The following is a 27904-nucleotide window of genomic DNA, read 5'->3' as shown; positions in this document are numbered from 1 at the left end:
TCCAAAAGCCTTCTTTTGTGTGCCTTGTTGAGGCCTAATGAAAAGCTCTATTGTGCAGCCTTTTACTAACACTCTTTTCACAATTCTGGCTGAGAGAGGAATGTGAATAAAAGGCACAAGCAATTAAGGCGGAAACCTCATCCTTTTTCATGATGTATTTAGGGAAATGGAAAAAAAAAAAAAAGAGTGCACATTGATCAGAAGGCTGCACTTCAAAAAAAAAAAAAAAGAAAGAAAGAAGATGGGGGTGGAGGAGAAGAAAAGGAAAACAGTACAACCTTGATAAGATCGCAGCATTAGAGGGGACAAATTTACAAGCTTGTCCAGAATATGAAGTTAACCAGACTCCGCTCACTGTTAGTAAACTGAGCCTCGCACAGATCAGAAATGGCATTTCCCTTGACTACTGCGTTTTCTTTTAGGTGAGGAAAAAAAAAAATATCTTGCTTCAGTTTCAGGGTTTGATCCCACAACGGCAAAAAGCACGTGAAGTTAAGTAGATCAGAGACAAGAGTCTGAAATCTCTGCGCCAACTCCACTGCATGACTCGCGAGTCGATCTTCCTTCTGAGGGAAAACGTCAGTTTTAGCAGGAACTGCATTGTGCTGAATGACATCAAGGACCCAGTGAAGGTTTAAGAACACGCTGCAGGCCTTTATAGAGGAAAATTACCTGAGACCGCAAAAATCAGCATGGAGACAGGCATGTTTTAATGTTACGGAGCGCTCACTTATGGTCACTCCTTATGTATCTGATTTGTTAAAATAAACTTCATACCTGCCCATCAACAAAACTATTAAAAAACTGGTAAAAAAAATAATTTATCGCATTATATTGCTTCTCCAAATGATAAAAGGCTTAAGCACCTTCCACTCAACTAAGGATCACCGGAGCATTCCTGTATGTCTCTATGTTCTGGTAGCCTGCATGATTTCTGTAGCATTAAAACAGCCACTTGAAATGAAACTATGGAGAAAGCAGAACACTTTATCAGGAAAATCTACATAAACCTTTTTGTACATTCAGGTAGATTCAAAGTTTCTCTCTTTTATTGTGCTTTTTTGAGAGAACTAGGTGGGAAAAAAAAAAGACAAATTAAGAAGTCATTGCAGGCTGTTCTGTACAATCATTATTAGTTATTATTGAATTACAGTTTAGCATGATATCAAGCCTGTAACAGGAAACAGAAAACAAAGGGATATAAATTTATCTCATGTTTTTGAAATGCTAGAAATAAGCTGTGATGGTGTGTACACATTCAGGAAATCTGCTAATGTTTATTTTTCCGTTTCATAATGCAATCTTCTTTACAGAAAGCTTTTCATTCAAGCATTTTGATCTCCTGTTAAGAATTAAATATCATAACTTGTAGAAATGGAGGGCCAGAAAAAAGCTGGGCCAGCAAAACATCTTACCAGATATTTAACTTCAATAAGCCTGCCTGCTTATATTTAAGAACATCTTAATGCTTTGCTGACTGAAGCCTCACCATCTTTCAAGGCTGGCCAGCCAAGCAATGGGAATCCACTGGTCCAACCAGGCATCCCCATTCACAAATGTCTTTGAACCAGCACCAGGCCACAACTCCTCTATTTAGTTATCTATTATCAACAGGCAATAGATTTTCTGACTTGTTTGAGTTTTTTTCCCCAGAAGATGACATAGTTTCACATTTTCCAATGGTTTTTTTTTGCAATTTTACTTTGCTTTAACTGAGGCATTCGCTTTCCGTTTCACATCATGGATCGAATTTAAAATTTCTCTGACCTGAAATTTTCTGGAGAGTTATGTTGTGAGCAAAGCAGTAGGTCTTAAACATGTGAAGACACAGAGAAGAGACAGTGGCCAAAGACTCAGGGTCAGTGATGTTTAGCTGCTTCCACACCACTAGTTACTCTCCAGTTAACTAACTTAGTTAACTACGAAGTTACTCATACCTCAAGGGCTAATGCCAGCATCATTCATAAAGACCTCTCTCTAGAAGAGGCTATTTTGTTCAAAAACCAGTCATGAAAGAATATAAAATTATTAATTGCTCAACTGCAAAGAAAAGAACAAGGGGAGAGTTTCTCACTAGAATGTTGGTTTTACAGCTCACTACAATATTTAGTTATGAATGACTTGTATTAATACATATATATTAACAGATTAACTTTCTTGCATGCTCTCACATTCCTCTTCTCTCCACACACACACGTATAAGCCTCAGCCCATCTTCTCATGCTAATTCATAAATCCCACAATTCCCATCTTCCTAAACAGCCAGGCAAATGCTCATATCCTCATCTGTTGGGGCCATACCTATCCTTTATGGTTCATTTGGTAGATATATCGAGGAGATGCTTGTGAGAGAACCCGCCTAAATCCCCATGGCCATGTGCACATCCCATGGCCATGTGCATGGTCACAACCACTGTCTTTGGTGGTGCAGGTAATGCCTCTGGGACTCCTTAGGAAACCAGGCTAGAAAGCAACTACTACACCAACACATGCTAACATAGTTTTTCAGAATTCCATGGGAAAAAAATCAAATTCTTCCTAAAACCAGATTATAGCTGTACAAAGCTCTCCTGTCTACCAGGTTGTGTTTTTTGTTAGTTCACTCTTTAAAGGGTTTTAGATCTTTCCAGTGGTGGAAAATATTTTTAACAAACAAACGAACAAAACCAACAAAACTGAAAAGCTTCTGCAGCCTATTCATGAATCTTGGCATCGTTATGCTTTGGTAATACCCTCTGCTATCTTGTGCTTATCGTGGGGGTTTAGCAATTGTTTTGGTGAAGAAAAGTACACCCTGCCTGTGCTGCGACTATTTCACAAGTGCTACTTATACAAAGTATATCCACATTACTGCTCCCACGGAACAGACACGGTAGGAGCAAAAAGCTGGAGGAAAGTACAGTAACGAGCAGAGATGCCATCAGGGTTAGAGGTGCACTGTGTTTGCCCTGGTGCAAATGTCTAACAAAAGATCATCTCTGTCTGGAGGAGCTTCCTGTCCACAGGAGGCAAAACACAAAAGAGCAAGGAATACGCTGAGACGTCATGCAACGGCCCAGTGGAAGAGCCAAGATTAAAACTCACAGACAACTCTTCAGACAGTGCCCTTCCCCAGGAAGGATCCGACCCTGGATCAATGGGGAGGCCAAGCACTTCACATGGTGCAGGAGAAACTGCCACCCCTCCAAATACTAACAACGGCCTCAAGTCTCCTCTGATAAATAGGTACCTGCTAACTCTTTGTTGTTACTCTAGATCATGATACATCTTTCTACCGTCCTTAAATTCATTCCCGTATCAGACTGAAGGTCTTCCCCAAGCAGTTTTAGTCAATTCTGAAGTCTGGGAAATGCATGTCTTAACTATATCTTTACTTCTTCAGTAAATATTTTATTTTTAGATGTAAAAAGTTGCTACATTTTTTTCCCAAGCTCTGGGAACATTTCAGGAATGTGAGGCAAGATACACAGTTATTAGAAATAGATATTTCCCAAGCCACGCACAAGTTTTCATCACTGAATACACCACTAAATCCTCCAACGACTGTATTACATTTCAATTCACAAAATTCACTATTAAATTACTCATGCACGCAGGCAGGAGTTTAGGTCTCTGCATCTTTGAGCTATCAAAGGAAACATTTTGTGAAGTTCTTTCATGTTCAAAACTGTCTCTTGGTATGTGTGGACTTTTCTCATAAACAAAGCATCAGAGGGATGTTTTGTTGTTGTTGCTTTTCTTTAGTACACTATAGGGCAAAATCTAGAGCAGGTCAAAGGCTGGGGTTTTTACTGTGAGAACAAGGTAAAAATTATTTCATTAGCTGACATGTTCTCTGATACATAATTATTTCCCAGCTACCCTGTGACATCACTTTAAAAAACAGAAGTATTTAAGACTGACTACATGAAAAGAAGAGAGAAGGACGTGTGCACTGGTGATATAGCACCCAAAGAAGTGAACGGGGTATGCCAGCCTGGGGGAGCTGATGGGGTATATCAGAGGTGTTGGTGCACACAGTGAGCAAAGGAGAACGTCAGTGGCTCAGGGAAGAAAGAAGGCAAGGCTGAACCCTCAATTCTGTGCCAATTCTTTATTTCTTTATCCTTCTTTTGGTCCCTCTTCCACAAACATGCCCAGAACCTCTTTCCTGATAATTTATGCGCTGCAACTTCTTTCAATTTCAAATCACACCTTCATCCTTGCCCAAAATAATCTTCCAAGATCTTGCTTACAAGAGGATTTTTCATGAAGTACATTCACTTTTAAACCACTCTTTCTACGAACTCTCCCTACCATCCTCCACTGAAAGCGCTTTCCTGCAAATGTAAGTTGTGGTACAGAGCCAAGTGGACATCCTGTCCCAAAACGCAAAGTAACAACCCTGTGTTTAGGAACTTGATTTTCAACTGACTAGCTACCAAGCTTCTGGATATTACATGATTGTATGCTTGTGGAAATACAACAGTGGCTCTTAAACCATTTCTATGCTTGGCAACATTTTATCAAAGGAGTTTAGCAAGTTAAAAAACATTAAGACATTTTTTAAAAGAGAAAAGAAAGCACAGGAGCTAACATTATGTGTGTGTTGCACCATTCACATAAACTCATAAGATGTTTTTTGTCTTCCTTTTTCTGTCACTCAACTCATTTATTCTCCTTCATGGTGTAATCCCCCCCAGTGTCTTGTCTTGTCTCCTGACAGGCTGCAAGCTCTTCAGAGCAGGCACAATTGTCTTGCTTGCTATATAAATCAAGTTACATGCTAATGTTAAATTATAATGTTTTGACAGGATTTTTAAGTTGAACCTGATTACATGAAACAATAGCACACTCTGATTTTTTTTTTCCTGAAATTTTCTTCTTTAAGAAAGAAATGATACCAGAAGAGGAGAAGTAGGGGGTTTATCTCCCAGTGTTTTCTTAAACTTAATGTTTTCCTCCTATCTGTCTTTCATGGACAGCAAGTGAAAAAAAGTTGGAGGTCATGGAAGGAGAAGAAAAAAAGAAAACAGTGTAAAGAATATAAAGAGTAAGAAACAAAACCAAATTCTTAAATTACAGTTTCCAAAAGCAGTATGCCTAACTAAATGTCATGAAAAATATTGGAATGAACATTTCCTTATTGTTGCTCCTGTTGTATGAAAAGGAATTCTACATCACCTTCCCCCCATTTCTGACAAGCTCTAGAAAAAGGCACAATAATTTTACACTCAATTTATCAATTAAGTATATTTATAATGAACAATCACAGCTGATGGCTAAGTGACAGCTGAGCCACTGCATCTCTTCTCACCACTCATTCCTCCTCATCCTCGTCACCATTCTCCTTTTGGGTTTTTTTTGGAGTGATGGTGGACATGCAGTAAGAGTAACGAAAGGCTGTGAAAGGCATGAGCAGCGTTCCCTGACTTACGGCTCTAGGCATTAGGGATGTAGGTAAATAACAAAGAGAGTATGAAGAAGATACCACCAGTGGCTTCCAAAAAGAAATCCAAACCAGTTTTCTTTCAGGATAGCTCCAGACAGCAGTGACTTACTGCTGCCTACGAGGGATTTGCCTATTTTGTATTTTAGGTTCTGTCTACAGAAGGGATGGCTTTGGAGGGACCTAAAAGCAGCCTTCCAATTCCAATGAGGAGGTGATCAACACGAGATGGCCAGGCTCCTCACAGCAGTGTTTGGTTGAGGACAAGAGCCAATGGGCACAAAGTGAATCAAGAGTGGATCTGATTTTCCCCATGAGGACACACAGAAGATGAAACAAGTTGTCGAAATGGGGTTGTGCAGTCTCTGTTCTTAGAAGATTTCAAGCCCTGTCTGAATAGAGCCCTGAGTAACCTGGTCTCATCTCCTAGATGATCCTGCTTGGAGGAAGAGGTTGGACTACAGACCTTCTGAGAGCCTTTCCAACCTGAATAATCCTATGATTTCCAGGATGCTTCCCCCACCACCCCCAGATATATCTGTTGCATAAATGACAGTTATTCAAAAGCTCTGAGGACCAAGGAAAGCCAATGTATTTCCAAAGGTTTGTACATGCTCATGAATTTAAACATCAGGTCTTTTATCTGGTTGGCCAGCTGTGGATAACAGTGCCATGATGCCAGACGTCTTTCACAGCCTAGAAACTGAACTGAAACTATCAGCCTCTTTCCACAGCACCCCATTGCTTTGCTTGTCTGTTTTGGTTCTGTTAGCATTATTGTGAGAAACCAGACATAGATCAGGGGCTATGGGATTGTTTCAGTTAGAAACAGTCTTTAGTCGTGTTGTTATTTTTTGCAGTCTTGATGCCTTCCATTGCATTTGCAGCCTTACAGAAGTGACACATTCTCATGTATGCTAAAAGGCAAAGTTGTTACCAAAAATTCCTCCTTCTTGCTGTTTCTATCCACAATGCTATTACTCTTTTCTTATCCTGGGGGGAACATGAGGGTTTAGTCATATGCTCATTCTTTTCCAAGGCATAAACAGTAGCCCTGAAAGATGACTAGCATCTTTATAAAGAAGCTACAGTATGTGGTCCTCACAACACATGGTTCCTATTTTTGTCATTCTGATAAAAGCATAGCAATGTCAATATTTTTTTCTTGTGATTTGGTGATTGTCAATGACCTGTATGTCAGCTGATACAGCTGACACAGTTAAATCAGAAATTAGCGCTCAGACTCTTTAGAAGCCAGAGACATGGACACCGAACGCAAGAAAAACTGTAAGAGAGTCCACATGATACTCCATTAAACAATGAAACATGTGACTGACTAAAAAACAGAGACACATCAGCAAATTTCCCTGAGGAAGTTCATGGTATTTAACTCCTAAACATTAATTTTATTGTACTGTATGAGGAACCAATTAACTGAGAGTTTCATTTTTATCGGACATCGGAATTATTGTTCAGAATAGAGATGAACAGTAAATTCAGCATATTTTAATTTTATTAGGCTTGGCTTGTTCATCTCACACATTTTTGCCTATTTTAAAAGGTAATTAGAAATTTCATCAATAACTTTGTGCGCATTACTTTATTTAGAACACTTTCAGCAGCAGCGAGCTGATATGTAAGACACATACAATGTACCTATTGTATATTCAGATTTTCCTCCCCTAATTGGATATGGTTGAAATAGTGATTAAAGCGCTTTCAGAAAACCTCGTGTTGATGACATCTGACTGGGAACACAATATGATTTGTTACAACGAATTATCCACAGGGGAGAAGAGGAATGGGCAAAGAAAAACAATTCCTGTTTCCAAAATCTGGCATATTTCCATACAAATAACATAGGTATCAGCAAATAAAAGGCTACTTAGAAGCTTTCCTGAGAATTTGCAAATAACCTGGAAAATGTATTTGGTGTAAATTCCATTTCCAGAAATACAGACTTAGTAACTATTGTTTCCTGAGAAAAGAAAGCAAATCCTAAAAATCTCCATATAACTAAAATTTCTTGCACACCTCGGTTTAGAAAACAAAGTACGTTATTCTTCATCCTCCAGAGAAGAAACTATCTGGAATTCAACAGCTTCAATCCTATTGAAAAACCTCAGGACTGATACAATACACTACGCTGCCATGAGTGGCTAGTCAACATTTCACTTCCGTTTTAACGTGACCATCAAAGGCTTGAAGAAGCGGTGCAGTGCAGTGTCCATAATGAATCTCACTTAGCACCATGAGCTGGCGAGAACCCATCTTTTTCCCAAAGTTTGGGCTCCTCGTTGATACAGATTGATGTAAAGTTCCGTGTCATTTAGCGGAAAGCTAACTGCGAACAGTGCTGCAAACGCAGAAGCACAGAAGCAGCACGGGGAAGCAATATCTCCCGGTGCATTCTGCTACTTAGGTTTGCTGATGAATACCAATCTACCACTGTCCCCAGACTAACTCCTTCTGCAGTTGCTGGAAACAGGTCCCAAGAAGCAGCCCCTTGTGCTTTCCCAAATCTTGATTTCATTCCCTTTGTTATCTCTTATACAGGAGAGACAATCATGCCTTAATAGTCCACACACAAATCTATACATATGTGCATTAATAAAACGATCACACTACCTACAACTAAGAGCAGCCCCCTCGGAGGCAGAACTATGCAGTTTTGAAAGGGCACAATCCAAAACTTCTTCTCTTCTATCACTTACACTGTTTTTATACTTTCAAAGCACTTCACAAATATTAATTAGCTCTAAATAAATTCTAATTATTTCTAAGAGTGGCCCTAGCAGATCTGTATCATCTGGTGTGAAATCTGACTTCAGCGAAGTCAACAGCAACAGCTCCTCAGACCTCAGCAGAGCTGACATTTCACTCACCACTGCTAAAACGCTGCGAGTGGTGTATATTATCTAGCAAGTACCACGAGTGGAGCTGAACTAGTAATAGTGGTAGTAACAAGTGGTGGTGTTAAAGAATACTGGCTGAGAACAAAAGGAGAAGAGTTAAATGACCAGAGGCAATCTGCATAGCCAAAACGTGGGAGAAGCTTTGCCACGGTTTGGGAAATAGGGCTCAACATCAGCTGAAGTGGAAGGTGCTTACCTGATGCTAAAACCGATTCATATACTTAGGATACTGGGGTTAACTTCTAACATCTGCTCATGCCACAGGTCATTAGCTTAATTAACACCCCATCTTGAAACATCAACCATTTATAAAGAGATTTGCATTATACGTCTATATAAATGTTACATATTATCCATATAACAAAATACATATAAAGAAGTTTGCATAAAAAAATCAAAATTCTGAAATTCCAAATATCGCACAGTGAATGGATAACCAGGCATGTAGCAAGTAAGTAGGGAAGCAATATTTTTCTTGCTAATTGTGGACAATACAGTCCATCACATACCGCCAACTTATTTTGCTCATACAAAAACGTGCTTTGGTTGCAATAATAATATTAAACATTTTACACACCATGCAATTATATCTAGGTGGGGTGGTTAAAATCAGCTGGAACCATAGATTATGAATCTTTTTCTCAAATAGAAATGTAATCCTAATAGAAGTTCCTCCCTTTTTCTCTGCCAACTTTACCAATGCACAATATGCCATAGAGAAAAAAGGGGAAGTGTCAACTTGTGTAAATTGTCCCTTATGTAATGCAAACCATCTGTTTAAAAAAAAAAACAAAACAAAATTAAAAACCAAGCCACTCCCAAGCGTGATCTGCTACGGAGAAAAAGAAAGAAAAGGAAATTTACTACTTCGAATTGGAAGCCAAAGACCATGACCTGCCTTGTAACCATGGAGAAAATATTTACCCCTCTCCTCCCTGTATTTACCCAGTTTTGCAAAATATTTGGAGAAGTATAAGTGAATAATTTGCTCTGCACACATTAGAGATTGATATTGTTGTATTCTTTTGAGCATTTCAGCTGTCTAGAATGTTTCCAATCAGGTAAGCACCCAAGCATAGAAAAAATTTTGTTTTCAGTAATAGTTCTCACACGGTGATGCCACCACTGGGTCAGAAGGTCCCCGAGTCCCCAGCCAGTGGAACCTGGCAAAGTATAGGGGGATAAAGTACTGGTACACTCTTGCCCTGTTCTTCTACTCTTCCTTAGGTATCTGCAATGAGAGAGGAATCTAAACGGACCCCTGCTACGAACTGCTATGACTGTTTCTGTGTTATCTTCATTCAAATCCTCAGAAAAGGAAGTATGTGTAGAAAACCCAGTACTCTTCCTTTCCACAGCCTTTCTCTGGATAAGTCATTAGTCCATTGGGAAGCACTGGCTAAGGAACCCTAAAACATACACTGTCTGAAACGACAGGGAGCTGTACATTTGACCCTCTCTTGCTCTCACATGGACAGGTGAATCAGAAAGCATGGAGTAAGTTAGTTTGGTTTCATTATCTCAGCTGAATGGAAGAAAAATAGCAGTGTAACTCAGTATTCATCATTTTTTCTCTTTCACTGACTTCAAGGCCGGATCGCACATTCTCTTCCAGCTGCAGCTGTGCTGGCTGAAGAGGCCACCAGCTCCAATCACAGCCCCCTGCCAAAGGTTACCGCTGTGACCAAGCTGCTTGTTTAATCACTTCCCAACACGTTTCCATCAAAATGAGCCAGCTCAGTTTAAGCAGTTTTAACCGAGGGTCCTTGCTACCCCAGCCTGGACAGAAGCAGGTCAGGGAGGGTTTAACCAAGAAGCGTGGCCAGCAGGTCAGCAGTCAGAGGCACAGTGATGAGCAACCGGAGACAGTTCTCTCTTCAGCCACGTGGTCTGGAGACAGAAGGTGGCAAGTGAGCCAGCCATGAGGTGTGACGGACAGCATAACTGACTAGGGGTCTGCAGTGCCCCAGACGACATGCTGGAGATCTGACTTTTCAAAGAGGCAGGGCACACAACAGTATAAATGTCCCTTTGAAGGTGTCCCCAACTAGATATCCATCATCAAGATACTCAGCATCGTTAGTTAGTTATAAAAATATTAGTTGTCACAGCAATTCCCTCCTCCTCCTCCCCCAAATTTTCTAAGCCCCCTTTTATTGAGAAATTGCATATGTCAATTTTCATAGTTCTTTGTTATTTGTGACTGGAACTGAATTGTCCCATGGAGATTTTTATCGTTCCTATGCCCAGGTTGTTAATGCTAGTAAATAACAGAATCGTCACTAAAGAATTCCTACCCATCAGGCATACAAAATAATCCTGAAAATCTATCAGTCCAGAAAAAAAGAGCAGGTTTTCCAAAAGGACCAGGAACATGTAGAGGTCAGGTTCCATTTCCATAAGGTACATAAGCCAAATATAAAACATACAATAGAAGTCAGGTAAAGATGCTGCTAGTGGGATCTCCAGAAGCTCATAGGAAGGTCTTGCATCCAAAAGCAAGCTCAGCAAAAGTTAGGCAGGTAATGTCCTGAGAAGCTGAGATAATTGATGCGTTGTACATTCTCTGTTGCAGTGCTATACTGGTATCCACTTTAGCTCAGTTCAAGCTAGCACAGGTGACTGTACTAAAGTTTACAGTACAGACATTTGCTGAATATCCCCGAGACTTAGACCCTACTGCCTTTGTCACTCTTCAAATGAAGATTTAGTCTCCTAAATCACTCGGGCGCTTTAGAAAATGTTATCCAAAGCTCTCTGGTTTACAACCTACCACATCTTAGCCAAGAGGACCGATACGCAGAAGGGCAAGCAGGAAAGTGGGAGAAGTATGTTTTAATGGCTTGTCAAAAACATTACTTGATGTGAACATGTTGTAGTTTTAAGGCAGCTATGTTTTTCATTTCTACAAGCTTTCTAGGTGTAGCTAAATCCGTATATGCTTTTCTGTTTACTCTAAACTGTGAGTGAAAAGAAAAAATCCCTTGGACTACTTATCACTTTTCCTCAGCTCCTCAGTCAAATTCAGTCAAACATGCCAGGGAATCACCAAACACAGAGCTGTCTTTTTCCACTGGCTTCTGCTCAGTCCTAGACCTTGGCATGCTGTAAATTCCAAGTCCTACCGCCAGGAGCAGCAGCAAACTTGCTCTTTTTATTTTTCATTTTCAAGGTTACACAAACATGCAATTTCATATGTACTTCATGGATGTGAGGAACCATGAGTCTATCTTACAGTTAATGTACGTGCAGTAAAAAGAAGGGAAAAAACCAACCTCAACTCTTTCTATCCAAACCAGACTTCATTAACATGGAACTAATTTAATCTGCTGGATATATCTAACGGGGTGCTTTCCTGACCTTTTCCAGACCTGCAGCTATGGTAGCCTTCACACGCAGTGTGGCTTTCAGTTAAACATTCTGCAATGTGAATCACTATTTCTCCCGTTTGAGCGAGACTGAGTGTGAAATCACTGGAAGAACTGAATGAGCCTATGCTTTGGCACTGCAGCTGCTGAGGGAGGTGAAGTGTTTTGAACAGTAATTTTCAGTAGTGGCCCCGGTCTGTAGAATATTAGGAAAACTGGCCAAAGAAACTCAAGTTCACATTCTAGTACCTTATCTACAAAACTTGTTACAAAAACCGAAAGGGATCTGAAACTGTGGGGTAAACCAGTTTAATTCAAGCAATCTTTTTATGTTCTAATTTTACGAAACTGCTGCAAGTGGCAAGTACTGAGTAACTCAAAACAACTGATGAGTTCATGAATTAGTCAATGATAGAGATGGATACACTGACATGGACGTAATTAAGCTAAACACCATTACTAGAGACAGAGAGTGGTAAAACAAGCAAGTCCTAGACAACTCAGTCGGAAACTGATGTCAGAAGAGTTACACAAGCACAAATGCATGAAAACAAGTGTATGAAATTCATGTTCTAGCTAAGCCTGTTCAGGGAAATGGAGGTCCTTGATTATTCCTTAACTTGTATTTATTATCATCCTGCTGACAGGAGCATGAAATCCTATAGAAGGCTTAAATAAAATTTAAAAAAAAATCTGGGGAGTGTAGAGAACAATACAAATCTTTCAAAGATTAAAAAAGTAGATGCTCTATTTTTTCACGTTAGGCTCTCATAAACATACTCATAGTTTGTGTTAGTCCATCAAACTGAAAGGCATATGCTATCTTTGATCTCTGTGCAGAACCCCCGTTGAGATTAATGTTGAGTTCTGTGTGAAGAAAGAGACTAGAATAGGCCCTCAGTTCACAAATAGTAAGCAGGCTGCTTCAGGAAAAAACAACGTATTTTCTTACAACAGTGTTGAAATTTATTGGGAAGTTTCAAATAGCTTCTCTTCAGAAGCATGTACGTATGTGTGGTCGTGAGCACGTTCACTTGTCAAGAAGATCTGTCAGAAAGAAGGTGTACAAATCTACTTGCTGTGTGAAATGTTTTGCTGTTATGTTGGAACACATACTTCATCTCTGACAATCTTTTCTTATACAATAACGACTAATCCTCTGTTTTACACTCATCTGTGCAAGTGAGCGCCTTTGTCCATCGGGCTAGAGGTGATACTTCTGTACAGATGGGCATGAAATTGTGCCCTATACCCACTTCCAGCTAAGAAAGTCTACAGGACTTACTGCATCCCGCTTTGTAGCTGAAACCAGGAGGAAGCAGGAATCCTTGCTGTGCAGCTGCTGCTAGGGTTCGTTGGTCTGGAGGGAATACGGGAATCATTAATGGTTTTTTTTGAACAGGAGAGGGAAAATCAAACGTGGAATTTTTCTGGGGGAAATGTCTGCTTACATGGTTTCTCTGATTTCTGATACGAGAGGTTGGGTTGCAATGTGCTCCTCCATAACGGGGTGTTCCAGCAGCATCAACTATTCAGCCTCGTCTTAATTATGAAAACAATTCATATGAATTACATCAATCCAAAACAAAGAAAAGGAATTCCACTAGTGCACACCTATATCCCAATTAATTACACCCCCCCACGCCCAGTCCATAACGCCTCGCTCCTCTTTGACTGCAGGGTGGGTTTTTCTTCTCTTTTATGGCACTGTCTAACAGCATCTCTGTCTCAGACAGTAGCTTCCACCCCGACGGAGCCCAGGCACGAAGATCCCGGCACACAGAAGTACAGATGTGCACATGGGTAGCGTACAGCGCAGACAGTACCCTTTTTCTGCCCGTACACATGCACTTATTCATACATGTGGAGGGATAATATCGCTGAGGCGTAAAGAAAAAAGACTGAGACACTTTATTCACAAATAAAACGCAACTATGACTGAAGCTGTTCAACTTTGCACATCAACTGTCCACGACCATGCCAGTCAGGAAATGGAAAATATTATATTGTAAGTGGATACTGCAGGGGACTTAAGACATGCAGAAATTAGTCATCAAAACTGGAAGTTGGCCACGGGACAACGTCTAATACTGTTGCTTTTACGGGGTTCTGTCAGAGCTTTTAATTGCTACAAATGGACGTCTTTGCATGTCGCACGGATGAGAAACAGAAAGTTTGCTAGATCAAAATGTGAAATGGCTAGTTTTAATTTAAAACCCCCACTGTACTGACCAGATCAGTCAGTAAAGAGAGACTGACTCATTTTTTTAAGAGAAGTCATCTAGATTTTTAATGGCATTGTAAAGCTGAGCCCTCTGAGGTAGATATATTATCAAAGACTAAAATTTAGTTTGTGATCTGTAGCGTTAAGAAACAAGGAGTATTAGGGTGCTGACAGACAACCTTTTTTTGGCCAGAGGCAGAAGAAAACGTTAGTGCCTTCACTACTGCCTGCAAAGCAGAACTGGCAAAAGAGAACCTGTGCCAGCTCCTTGGCTGCCACAGTTCAGACTAGAATATCTTGACTCAATTTTATGTTAATTTAATCTCCTGAAGATTCAGGAGGTGTCTCGGTTCCCCCAGCACTGTCGCAAGGCAGAAGAGTAATACGAAATTTGGGATGGTGACCTCTTAATTTATGCCAGGACCTGTCAACACCTGTGTGTGTGTGCTGACTGCATCTTTATAGTCTGAAACAATTGGTAAAGAACGGGGTCAAGGGCGCTGCTGACGGAAACTCTTGACGTGGGAGATCAAGATTGGGACTGAAGCTAGAGCACACGTAGCTCCACTCACTGAACTAACCTGGTCCATTTTTTGGTACTTCAGTATTCTCCTTCCTGTTCTGATCCTGATAACTAGAAAACTTATGTACTTTTAATTGGACTGCTTAAAAAAACCCCACACCAGACCATGTAAAATGTGATTTCTTCCCTATCCCCACTCAGTCATCCCACAACTGCCCAACGTCTGCCTTTTCTTCATGTGTTTATTTTTTGTTTGTTTGGTTTGGTTTTTGGTGGTGTGGGTTTTTTTTTCCCCTCCTAAGACAAAGACAAAGTAACTGTATTCTTTTAGAACAAAAATGAACAGCCGTGTGGAATTTTTGCATAGTACTCTTCTTCGGCAAAAAGCCACAGAACTTTTTTTTTTTTTTTAAATGGTTTCCAAGGATGAAAGTGACTTTGCCAAGCAAAGAAGCTTCAAAACAGGACTCAAAAACACTAATAGAAAGACAGATGGTTCTACTAAGAGCTTTGCTGCCAAAAAAAATGTTAAAAAAAAGTGAAAAAAATGGAGTGATGTTATTGAAGCTGACTGCAAAGTTCTCTGATGACTGCAAATACTCTTGTCCCACTGCAAGTGTTAACTCTGCCTCCAGGGCTAATATAACTAAAGCACCACACACACACAAATTGTCATTGCCAAGCCCACAATGTAGCACAAGTCTGCACTTGATTCCAAGTGACTGCCAAATACACGAGCAAAACACCACACTGAAAAATTCCCATTTAGGAAAACATTTACCAGGAAAATGCCCTCTCTTCTTAACTCTGACTGCTGCATTCCATTTTTTCAAACTCCTGCTCCTCTTTATCTCTCCAAGGGGCCTTATACCCACTAATTTCAAATGACACAACCCCGGTTGCGTTAAGGAGGTAAGAACTATAGAGTGATGAGGATGGTTAGCATGGATACAGAAATAACGCAGTCAAAACAATGTGATTTTCATTCCAGGATGGAATGTATGTAACACCACTCAAAACAGCTACACTTCATTCTCTCCCAAATACAAATATGTGCAAACATTAGTTTTTTTTAATCCGATTACCTGACACAAACCAACACAAACTGCAGACTCTCCATTTTTGTGGCGCATTTAACTACTACATCTTCACTTTTCTTACGTTGTTTATTATTACCTAGAATCGCTGGGATACAACTGTCTCAAGCGGCACAGAATACAGGCCATCCTTCTGACTTTTACAGGAAGAGTATTTTCCTCTTTCTTTCTTTTTTATTTTTATTTTTTTTAAAAAAAGCTATTTCTATGTCAGCTGCATCTCTCACAAATGTTTTTGGTTACAAAGTTGACATACTTTCCAACGTTTTCTCGATGGTACCACATTTCTAATTAGAGGTAATGGACAGCAACTTAGAGCTATTTTTCAGGCCTTTCAAACCATTCTGCTAATGGACATAAATATGTCCATAAAAGGAAATACACCATTAATGATCTAAAAATGCGTACAGCTGTCAAGATTCTCCACTTGCCAATCTCTCTACGTGATTACTTCTTCTTAGTTGTAATTACCTAAAGGCAAAGATTGTAGTTTAAATCCTCACCAAATTCCCAATGGATTTAATGGGCTACAATTTCACCATGTAACTTCTTATCTACTTTAGGATATTAGTCTGGATGATACCAATACAATCTTCTAAGGGCCTGGTTTTTCATTTTTTTCATTACACATACTATTGCCGCTATGTCAACTGCTCATGCCGTTCCCTGATCTTTCTTTTAATTTGAATGCCAACATGTCAGGTAAACCAAAAGTACCCTTGTACTGCATGACAAACTGTAGAGGCATGGTATGCATAGGATAGGCATATGACATATATAAAACAACAGAGAAATGAATCCAACGTCGTAAGAGCCATAATATTCTACACAATCAATTCACTAGTCAAGGAATTCATACTTTCACATATTTTTAACAAATAATTTGGGGCAAGAGGGAAGCCTGCGATGCAGTGAAGGAAGTAAACCACATCACTTGACATTTAGTTTATGCGAAATACTCCCCTTCAGGAAAAAGATACACAAGAGTTCAAAAAGGTGAAGAAAGTAAAGGTTCTCTAATTCATACTGAGGACAGCAAGTCATCATCTGTAAGGTGAAGTATTTTAGGAGTGGAAGAAATTGCAACCCTGTTTCACCTGGAGCCCAAACCAAAATCAGGGACCCTTCATGTTTGTTGCTGAAACACCAAAAAGGGGACTAGCCCTGAAGAACTTACCAATTAAAAAAGGCGTATGAGCACATGACAAGCAACTAATAGTTATCTACTGTCCAAGTGGGAAACTGAGGCACCCAGAGACGCCTGTAGAGATATCTGAATTTGGGAAGTGTCTCACTGTATCTTTCTTTGTTTCAGGGCCTTTGAAAAATCTGCCCTTAAATGACTTAACCTTATCAAAAGAAATATGTTACTAAACTTGGAACTGATTCAAGTTGTTGAAGCCTGGGCCAGCATCTTCACAAATATGTGCATGTCCTTTATGACTTGACCATAACAAATCTAACCGCACAAAGACATGCATTCAGTATAGCCACAGCTAGATTCCCAGCATTCCCAGCTTCATTATAATCGTAGTATTTCCCCTTAAATTTTGGTCTCCTACCTACTTTTAGGAACCTACTACGGTTACCACAGCTACCTAAGCACCAAGCAGTATGTTTTTAACAGTCACCCCTACTGTTTGTTACTAGCTCCTGCTGTGACTTACGTAAATTTAGATTGCAAACACTTGACAACTACACTGCTACACTATTTTCTGTGAGATGTCACGTGCGTTCTGGGTCACCATATGAATAGCTACAAAGACAAAAAAGGAAACATTAAGGTCGCAAACTTAGGCCTTCAAGACTTAGGAAATGCCAAAATCAGGATAGCATGCCAGATCTTATTTTGGTCCTTTATGCCCATGCATCCTGACCCAGTATTTAATGAAAAAGTTCACAATTTTCCCCCTGACATGACTCTTGCTTAGTCTAGCAGGCTTATAATATTTCTCAAGTAACACAAACCCTTACTTTGAACAATCTAAGCCCCAAACATCGCAGCTGCTGTTAGTTTTATTTATCTTTATACACTTCCACCAATTTCACTTCCACAGTTGTTCATTACATGTTTATTAGCATAAACTTTTATGTAAGTTTCCCTCTCTCCAAGTTAAATATTTCAATACATTTCCCAGCATCCATGTCATAACACTTTCCACTTCTTCCACCCACCTGTAGTTCTTCAGAAGCAATCCTATCCATTTCAGTGAGACTGGTGACGGAGCAACGAATTACTTAGTGTGAACAAGAACTGCTGCTAAAAGCAACACTTCCTTCTCTGCAGACTGACAAAGCTCTGAGCAGTATTTTACTCTTGAGCAGTTTCGAAGATGCCCTTCAAGAGCTGTGTGAGCATCTTTGCTGCCGTGATCTCTCACGTGGCTTCTTCATGTACAAGTGTGGCTAATTTTTATTTTCATTTGAGTCATTCTCAGCCACCTCAAAGAAGTTCAGCTTTTAGATTCCCAGAACAGTGGCTGTGCATGAATGATTCTTTTAACTTCAAACTGGTTTATGAATATCTTCTTGCCTGCGACTTGTTTATAAGTTAAGCATCTCTCATACTGTATATGAAAGAATGTAACGTACATTTAACATGCAATAACATAAATCTGTCCTTCAGAAATGACATGTTTAATTGCATCGGTCCCCCTTCCTCCAGAAACACTTGGCTCACGGTGCTGCACACTATGCTGAAGGACCGGATTCTTTAATTAGCACATGTGTTGGCCATCTCTTCTCTCTCCCTCATCCCCCCTCCGCATCTATCTTAAGGGAAATAAAAATATATGTCCTCATATAACTACAATCTGCTATTTTCCCTTACAGTGACGTTTAAAATAAGAAAAGGAAATGTTGTTCTCTTCATTCTCTTCCCGACATCAGTTCTCTAAATTGACATAAGTATGACCTAAACCTATACGGCAGGGAGCCTTGCCTATCCGGGTAATGCAATGATCACTCTCTTACGACACTAGAGGTGGGGTGCTTAGTGAATGCTCAGGATGCACAACAGAAGGTGGGTGCCAAGAAGCAGAGCTGCAGAGAGGAAGACACTGAGCAGAGAGACAGCACACCCATTCCACCCCCTGCTCTGACCTTACGCTTTGCTTTCTCTGCTGAGGAGCAGCTCACTCCTCTGCCAGACAGTGGTATAGCAGATGCCAACAAAGGATTTTGTGAAGGCTTTTTCTTCCTAATCTCTACCTGAAAACTCTTCTGCCGTGGATGATTTGGACCCTCAATATTGTTGTTCCCTTTGCTATGTAAGAGGCTTACACGATTCATACCAGTACTTATCAAAATGTGTCCTGCCTGAACACCTCAGTTCACTCAATAGTCACATCTCACTGTTCAAAATCGTTTGCAGTGATGCTGAGTATAGAAGAACATTCTTTCATAGCGGTAACCTTTTAAGAAGAATAATAAAGGCTATTCAGGGAGACACCCCCACCCCTCAGCCCCCATTACAACTCCACTAGCATGGGAGAGCTCTATTTGGAGTGATACTGTGGAAAAAATTATTAGTTTGACGGAATACGGAGACAATCCTGAATAGGTAATAGGTGGTATGTATGCAACTTGGCTCATGGGAAACACAAGGAACAAACTTGCAGGAAAACTGAAACGCATCTCAGAGAATTACATAAACATCTTTCATTTTTCAAAAAGCAAGGCTTTTCAGGCTGGAAACTTTCTGTCTTTGCTCAGTCCTGCAAAAGAATCCAGGTGTCATTACCAGCATCCAGCTCAAATTCATCTCATCGTGAAGTCTGTAAGAACTGCTCGGTGAACAGATGCTTCACCTTCTTAACTACAGTGCAGAGAAGGGCTTTCAAAAGCCAAGTAATACAGACAGTGGCTGTTTCCATGTCGATAGCTTGCTTCCAAAGGCTTCCCTTGTCCACTTTGTACTACAGAACAAAATGCGCTGGTGAGAGACAAACACCTCCAGCAGCACTTCATAGGGCATGAGCCAAAAGGGCGTTTTGCATTAAGGAACATCTCTTGGATACTTGCAAAGGAAAAAGCAGTATTACTTATTCATTAATGTAACTAAGATAAAGAACTTAAGAACATTTCTTCTATATTTGTTTCGGTACAGAAAAAGAGAGAGAGAGGAGGGAAGCAGTTCAGATTACTTTTTCCCATTCGGGATGATGTATAACAGGAAGTATTCATGCTTGTGCCACTCAGCATGTCAGTTATCTACAGGGCAATTCTGCGACAAAGGCATTTGAACAGAAAATCTAAACAAAAAGGAAGAGGTTACCTGAAATAAAAAGAACATAAACTGGAATTCATTCCAGTATGCGGCTGTTTGAAGCCAAAAGCCTCAGAGTTCATGCTGGAATGGCTGCTCCAGACTACACAACACCTCAGTGTGTTGCCAGGTGCTCTGGCAAAACCAGGACTTTCAGAGCATGCAACTGTAATTCAGGTAATGGAAGACTGAAGTGCACTCTCAAAAGACCCCTTTGTAATCCAAGCTCAAGAGTAAAACTCAAAATAATTTGCTCTTTCCTTTTCATAGAAGAAAAAGATCCATTGTTTGGTCGATTGAGCCATTTGTCTCATGAAGAGGTTGAAGTTAGCAGAGGACACAAGATTGGCTTTTGAGGTATGGTGACCAGTGTTTGGGTCAAACTGACTTATTTCACCCTACTTAATATTCACACAAATACCTTGTTTCTCATAGCTTCCAAGCACCTACGCGCCTTCTTTAAATGTCCGTACCCTTCCTAGAAGAAAAAAGCCAGGGCTTTAAAGAAAACCTGCCACAAACCTGCAGCTGTCAAAACTGCTGATGTATATGGTATATTGTCCTCTTATTTGGGTTTTTGCTGGCTAATAGCATCTTACTCCTAAATATGACTGTCATGTAGCAAGAGTTAATCTGCAAAGTCACTCGCGTCAAGCTGGAAAATCTATGAACTTACATTAATGACTGATGCTACCTCACAGCGCATAATGGAGCACACAGTTCCCAGATGCTTGGCTAATGCTTTTCCCAATGAGGTCTGGACCAGTGCTGATCGCTCTAGCAGTAAGCTATTCAGTGAAACATTTGTCAGGGAAAAGAAAACAGGTGTGAGATTTCCTGATGTGTTTTAAAAGACAGCAGGTAGGATAATTTCTTGAGCTGCACATGTGTACTGTTTTCTACAGTTGCTGATATACATTGGTTCAGCTATTCAAATTATAATGAACTATAGTTTTTTTTGTACAGGGTGTAAAGAATCAGAGACAAAAATAAGTGTACTGCCCTTGTCATTGTTCCTATCAGCCTTCCAGAAGTCACCTGTATGCTTTTTCCTTCTGATTTTAGACATTCTGTTTGAAGAGATTCTGTGTACGTGTGCTAACCCAGCTCTCCTTCTTTTCAAAGTCATGTCTTTGGTATACCCAACGCTCACATTTTACCAGATCAAAACTCTCTGTGCAACAGAATCATGGACTGCTGTCAAAAGAACTCTGGAAATCAAGTCTGGGATTAACTACTGCTGCAGAGGAAGCAGGGAAGAGCAAATAGGACACTCTGGGTCAGCTCCGTGTTAAAAGGGGTCTGTTTCTATTTGGCTGTTAGAAATAGAGTGACAGGTATAACAGTCAAAAGTGGTGGGCAGAATCTAGAGGACTTTTCCTGTAAGAGCACACAGATTTTTAACATCGACAAGGTTGACTCTGGAACCCTTAACATTATTAATCAGTGAGTATACTATAAGAACAAGTAGGAATGGGAAACAAGGCTCAGTGCTGGTGTAGAATGCAGACAGGGCAGGAAGGAGAGGAAGCAGCAGCATCCAAAACTGATTTTTCAAGAACTTCTGTGGATGTTGGAAGTCAACAGATTCCAGTAAGGAAACAGTAGTATTACACGCCATCACAGGCAGCAAGTCTGGCTCCTCTGAGACATAAATTCTGTGAGTGACAGGAGATGCCTTACTGTGCTATCTCTTCAACCCTTTAGGGGTGCCTTTGGGCTCATCCTGACACTAAAGTATTGTTGTGAATGCTTTCATGCACAAGATGCAAACAGGACCATAAAATGCTTGGCTATAAACCCACTCAAAATGCTTCTGAGGTTGAGAATGCATCTTCAGCAAAGAAACATATTTATTCTAATGGTGGGTCTCACTCCCAAGTAAACTGAAGTGATGCAGCTTTTGGGGTGTGAACCGACTCACTAAGGATTTCTCTAGTGTAATTTCCAGAAAAGATCAAGAAAAGCGTCGCGAGAGCAAGCCGATAACATTATAGTCAAGCAAGGCTGACTGCTATTTTTGGTCACATAGAGTTATTCAGAGGCATCTGTGTTAAGGATAGTTGCTACACCTCCCCCTTTGCCCATTGTTGGTCTTTCCAGAACATATTCAAATACCAGTAAATAATCATTTTCATGTTGCAGTAATATTTTTCCTGTCTACTGTTCCAAAAAAAGAATTTTTTAACCTCTGAAACAGTGAGAACAATCCTAATATGAAAACCACTGTATTTAAGGCAGTCATATAGATGAAAGCAAGTGCCATGACCTCATTTTTGACACAATGGTAAGGTCCAAATTCATGAACAGATCAATATCTAAGGCCTAAGCCATTTAATAGCAGCCTGCCTTCTTTAAGAGACTCGCTATTTTATTAATGACCCCAAGGCACTGCTGGAGAAAAGCTGTGAATCAAGAGTAGTACTCAGCCCATTGTTCAAACATTGCTTGATGAAATGAGGGACCATAAGGTAAAGAGAGGATGAAATATGAAGTAAGTGGGTATGCTGTGGTACTTCAGTGGAAAGCAAAAAGTTTGCAAGGCAGGCATGTGTCTCATCCCAGTCTTCCTCCATCCCCACCATGGCAGGCGTGGTAGGTACCAGTAATGGGAAGTGATAGCTCCCCAAAGCTCTCCTCTGTTCCTGATGTGATACCTCCCCCTCTAACGCTCTGGCACGGCATTATCGCCACAATCTGGCCTTCTATTTCAACTCTTCCACTGCCACTCATTATGAGTCACCCATGACACGCTGTTTGTAATGATTCTATAATTACAGTCAAATATTTGTCTGATCAACCAATATGAAACAATTATACTTCCATAACCCTTAATGCAGAAATCTTGCTTACTCAAATTAGCTTACATAGAAGACAAGGAAATCATCAGAAATCTGTCTTATAATAACTATGCCTAGGTTTTGTTTAGGGTTTTTTTTCTGCCAATATATGATTTATGTATTATTACTATACAGAGAGGAAGAGGTATTCTTTCAAACAAACCCCCAAGGTTTGAGGATGTTTTTCACACAGTGTCTCTTTGACAAGTGGAATGTCGTTAATTAAAACGAACACAACAATTTGAACGTGTAGGTGATGGGCAAGAAACGAGGGTTATTTAATATCATGTAGTGGGCAGAAACTCAAACCCCATGGGGCTGCTGAATAGTGCAATGGTGTAAACAAACATGAAAGTCTTATCAAAGTCATTCAGTGAAAACCATACTATCTAGAAAGAGAGAAGAAAAATATACAGAAAGGACTCAGAAAACAAATTCTGCACTAAGAGTCTGTACTTTCTCTTGGCTTCTTTAAATTAAGGGATGTAGTTATTAAAACCATATACAGTCTAATGCAGTACAGGGAAAGAAACAGCTTGATCAGCATAGACTTTGGCAGCATTGGGTCTGCTCTGAAAATCTTAGATTTAAGTACACTGATTAAACCCTTTGAATGTCCCCTCTTTTTCCCACTTTTATTATTATTATTGAATCAGATACAGGTTTCAGTTTATGTCTGGTCCCCAGTGACATCAGTTTCAGAGCACTAGTTGCTACAACAACTCAATGTAATTCTTGCCTGAAGACATCATTATTATTATTATTATTATTATTTTATATGGAGTTTTATTGCTTTCTACATTATCTTAAAACCCCCTGCACTTAAAGATGATGGACAAATGGTCAGGAAAACTAAGACCAAATGTTAGTAGAAACCTCTGTGGAAAACACATTTCTAGTATTGGATAGCCTCTAATTACTGCCCAGGGAAATGCACAATAAAGACCTCTTTTCAATCTTTCAGCTGTTCCGATTTGTTTCTGACTGTCCCTTTTGCCAGTGAAATTGTTCCTCAATAGAGTTCAGTTTTACCATCAAAAGTTTGATTTTAAAAGTGATATGGATTCAAGCTGAAGAAGAAAGGGTATTTAAATAGGAACATAGCCACTCTTTCATTCATGTCCTGATGCTTTCTTTTCCCCTTGTTGCCAAAATCCTGATACGAAAATGTTTTTCACCAGTTTTGTTTGGGAACATTTTTTGAATAGGACTGAAGACAGTTTCTCATTTGATGCCTACAATTTGGTGACAGCAATACAGTCAAAGCACAATTAACTGTAGATACAGTGATAAAGTTTAGACGTCTCATCATCGGATTTCTGCGTAGAGCCAGGTAGCTAGCCATGCAAATCCTGCAGCTTCTTCCTGCACTGAATTGCAGGCACAAAAATTTTGATTTGCCCTAAACATTTCTTTTTTTTTCTGCCTCCTTCATTCCTTCCTTGTCTTCCTCCTCTATTATTAAAAATATGAGGAAAAGCAACAAAAGAAAAAAAAAGGGGGAAGACTAAATGTAATTGTTTCTTTGGCATTTCTAGATACGGACCATGCTATGAAAAAGAAAATTGTCAACCTCACAAGAGCACCTATCATCATAAATCAGTTTTTAATTTTACTGGTGGATTACAGCAATCAGATAAACATTTGCTGCTTTCCTCCTCCATGTATTGCTCTTTGAATCGGCTTGGCCCAAGATTTAGTTGGGTGTGGGAGTCCTACCTACCTTACAACTCCCAGACAATATCTGATTGGTATGCAGTGGGGAAAATATAATAGCGTGCACAAAGCAGAATACACGCATAAAATACGAAGTGCAGGATCTCACAAGAGGGGGAAAAGTACAACATAATGAAAATGAATAATCTTTGGTTATTTTCTTCCTAGTCTGAAGTAGTTCTTGAATGTACAATCATTTTTTCTGGCTTCACTGCCCTTAAATATACACATACCATACTCCTAGTTCAATTTTTAAGCCACTATAGGTATTAGAGGACAATTTACATGTGATTTGCATTTTTTTTTCTATGCCTGTGGTTTTGGTAAGTCTTCCAAACCTAATGACTGTTCTTTTGGCCAGCAACATAAATGCTGTAATCACACAATTATTGTGCTGGGAACAGTTTAATTCAGCATTTTGTTCTCAACCACAGAACAATTACTCAACAATTTTGGTTAACCATACCAGCTCACTGCCTGGAGAGGAAGCGGAATATTCAGAAGATCTATTGTCTTACATAAAGGCAGTCAGTAGTTTCTTGTCTATTACAACTTTCCAGCATCTCTTTGCTCTTTGGGGTACTTCCACACACCCCCACTTAATGAAAATAAATTACCAGCAGCACACTGTATTAGCGTATTCATCTCTATCTGTTGAATGCTTTTAATTGTGCATTTGCATACTAAAGAGAAAGGTAGATGTGATGTGTCTGGGAGAGAGGGATATAATGGAGCACTGTAAAAAGCTCTGAAAATACTACAATGGTTATCCCCCTACTCTGTTCTAAGCATTAAACCATGGCCGTTCAGGATGCATTTTTCAGTTCTGTTCTTCAGCCATCCACATCTCTTCGGCGCTAAAAGGAATTTTCTGATCCACTGATTTATTCCCAGAACTCCTGAGATCTCTTAAAGCACCATTTGAGACAGAGGACAAAGTTTTAATGCAGAAGAGTGTCTCTGGGGCTGGATATTTGTTGCAAGTGAAAATCAGGGGGTTACTAATCCTCACTAATGCAAATCAGCAGTTCTGTTTTGTAACGGCGGGAACGGACCAACCGCATGGCTCTCACCACGTCACACCACACGACAGCGCTTGAGGCCACCGAGGGTGGTTGAAGGGACAGCGGGAAAAGCCCTTGAGTAGTCTTCACTCGCTCGCTGGCGTGAGTGAGGATACAGAGATTTATTTGAAATGCCCGGTATTTTTGCAAGAGAAACAATTCTGCAAATATTTACTGGAAGCGGTCACCGTTTTGTTTTGTTTCGTCTGTTTGTTTGAATTTAGGCACTGAGACTTAACACGCTCTGTGTGATAGACCTGATCCACAATAAAGCGGATGAAAGTTCAGACACTTCAATAAGGATAGACTTAAATTAGTTAACAAAGTGTCAGGACACTTACATATCTTCTGCTCCAAATTTCAGTTCTGGAAGCATTTTACCTAAGCAAATACAAGCGTTTTGATAATTCCTTTTCCACTTTGTTGTTTTGTCTTGCCAGTCACAGGGAATATTTTCGTTCAGAGCTGTGAATCTGAAAAGTACAACTCTGGCAATGCTGCTGGAACAAGTAAAATTAAACCAATTAAAGCTGACTCAAACTTAGTTTGATAGTAAGAGAGATCAAAATAGAAACCAGCAGTAAACATGATGAAACATAAAGTAATACTTGATTTCTTAAATGCCTTTAGTTTTTAAGTAGGATTCAGCTCAGGAAAGGGACTTTTTAATAATCATTATTTTCTTAAGAGCAAAATTTGACCTGCAGAAACTTAGTGCTGAGTCCTTGCTCTGCTGAAGTCAATACAAATTGACCCCAATGGTACTCGGCGAAATAACTTAATTAAAAAAAAAAATAACTTTAATTTAAAAAAAATCAAACACAAGGCATCTATGGAGCAGAACAAAGGCACAAATGTACATCATCAGCAGGATACTGAGCTATGACACTTCTTTTTCTGCTCCGTTTATGACATGAACAGTGTATCTCGTTTTGCTTGAAGCCCAGTTTCAGCAGATGTGGAGAAAGGCCTTGTCTCTCCTGAGATGTGGGAGACGCAGCGTAAAGTGCATTAAGGAAACAGAAGTCCCAGTCCAATTCTTTCCATTTCTTAGGCAACTGCTATGCTGTCACCAGGCTTCTGCACAATAAAAAAAAGGAAGGACCACCCCTTCTTCAACGGCTGTACGTTGGAAAGGAAACAGCTGCCTTTTACAATCGTGTCACTGCTGTTCAGGCACCGTGCCTGTTGGGTCAGCCTTCCAGGTGAGGCCTACGCTGCTCTGCCTTGCTTCTGGATCGCGACGGCCCTTAGGCAGGAGCTAAGTGTTTAGGTGTTTAGACCGGAGCAGTTTCAGGGCACGCAGAAAAGAGAAATACAGGAAACTCTCGGATCGCATCAGCAGGTGTCGTGCATGTTTAGATGTCCCCAGAGCTTCAGATCTCATATTTGAACTAAGGCTCTTAGCGGGTCTGTCTAAATGAAGGCCGGACAAGGCGCGCATCTGAACTTGGGAAGCGCTCTTGCATCCCTCAATTTAGATGTTCCCAAAGACTATCTAAGTCCTGTTATCAGAGAGTAAATCCTCTTTTTTTGACGTGACTCTAAGCCATCAAAGTAAGAATTCTACAGAAAATAAAATTTACTTTACGAAACAATGATGCAACTACGTTAGAGGTCCTAAAACTGTTCTCATATTCTTCGCAGGCAAGGAAATAAAAAGACAGCAGCACTGTACAACAACACATTGCTTGTGTATGTGCATGGACATCATTAATGAAATTTTTTAGTCAAATGGTTTTGAATAAAACAATCGTGGGGCTCCTTGGCACCTAAAGGAATGATTTAGGACATAAATTGCTGGCTTACCCAGTGGCCTTGAAACCTGTTATGTTTATACAAGCGCATTAGTAACACTTTAATATCCCATAACGAATCAGTAACTACAAATACGTCTAATATGTGGTAAGGCAAATGAAAATCTATCTGAAGTCTTTGGGTACAATACCTTTCTCTGAAAAGAAAAGTATTATTTTAGCAGTTGAAACCCAAAATATTTTGCCAGCGCGTTTGTTCATTAAAATGTGATCCATTCTGAACACATCAGGTCCCTTTAAGACTAAAAGTCAGAGCTGTGTGCTCTGAGCCTTTTCATCAAGATGACTCATTCATTCATGGGAAGCATGGATTGTATGGCTGGCTTATGGCAGCACTCTAAATTAGTACTCACACAATGGAGAGCTTATACAATTGCAGTAGTCCATATCCAGTAAAACTGCCTTAGTGCCTTGAATAATGGGCCTTGCTAAGTCTCTAACAGTTCTGTAAGAACCTCTAAACAGCTGCACACAACACATGACCTGTGCCATCTTTACAATGCCTGCTAACCATGAAAGCAAGCTTTGGGAACTATTTCCTCTGCACCCTCACCATTGGACAGCATCAATCCCTTTGCTCTTAGAGAACAAGGGGATTTTTTTTTTCCCCTCTCTTTCTTTCTTTTTTTTTTTTCCCCTTTCCAA

General features: G+C 40.0%; 1 protein-coding gene across 1 annotated transcript in view; it reads right to left on the bottom strand.

Annotated features, from left to right (window-relative positions):
• The window catches only part of LOC104508554 (transcription factor SOX-5), a gene marked incomplete at both ends in the record, with an annotated part of 132789 nt that overhangs the window by 57556 nt on the left and 47329 nt on the right, over positions 1-27904 (bottom strand). Inside the window, 2 exons of the mRNA XM_010150213.1 lie at positions 12997-13098; positions 26401-26422. Coding sequence (XP_010148515.1) covers positions 12997-13098; positions 26401-26422 — 124 coding nt within the window. The remainder of the gene's footprint in view (positions 1-12996; positions 13099-26400; positions 26423-27904) is intronic.

The sequence above is a fragment of the Eurypyga helias genome, unplaced genomic scaffold (genome assembly GCF_000690775.1).
Source record: "Eurypyga helias isolate BGI_N326 unplaced genomic scaffold, ASM69077v1 scaffold15404, whole genome shotgun sequence".
In the NCBI taxonomy this organism is placed as follows: Eukaryota; Metazoa; Chordata; class Aves; order Eurypygiformes; family Eurypygidae; genus Eurypyga; species Eurypyga helias.
The sequence above is the reverse complement of the archived record's forward strand: the minus strand, read 5'-3'. Positions and strand labels throughout refer to the sequence as shown.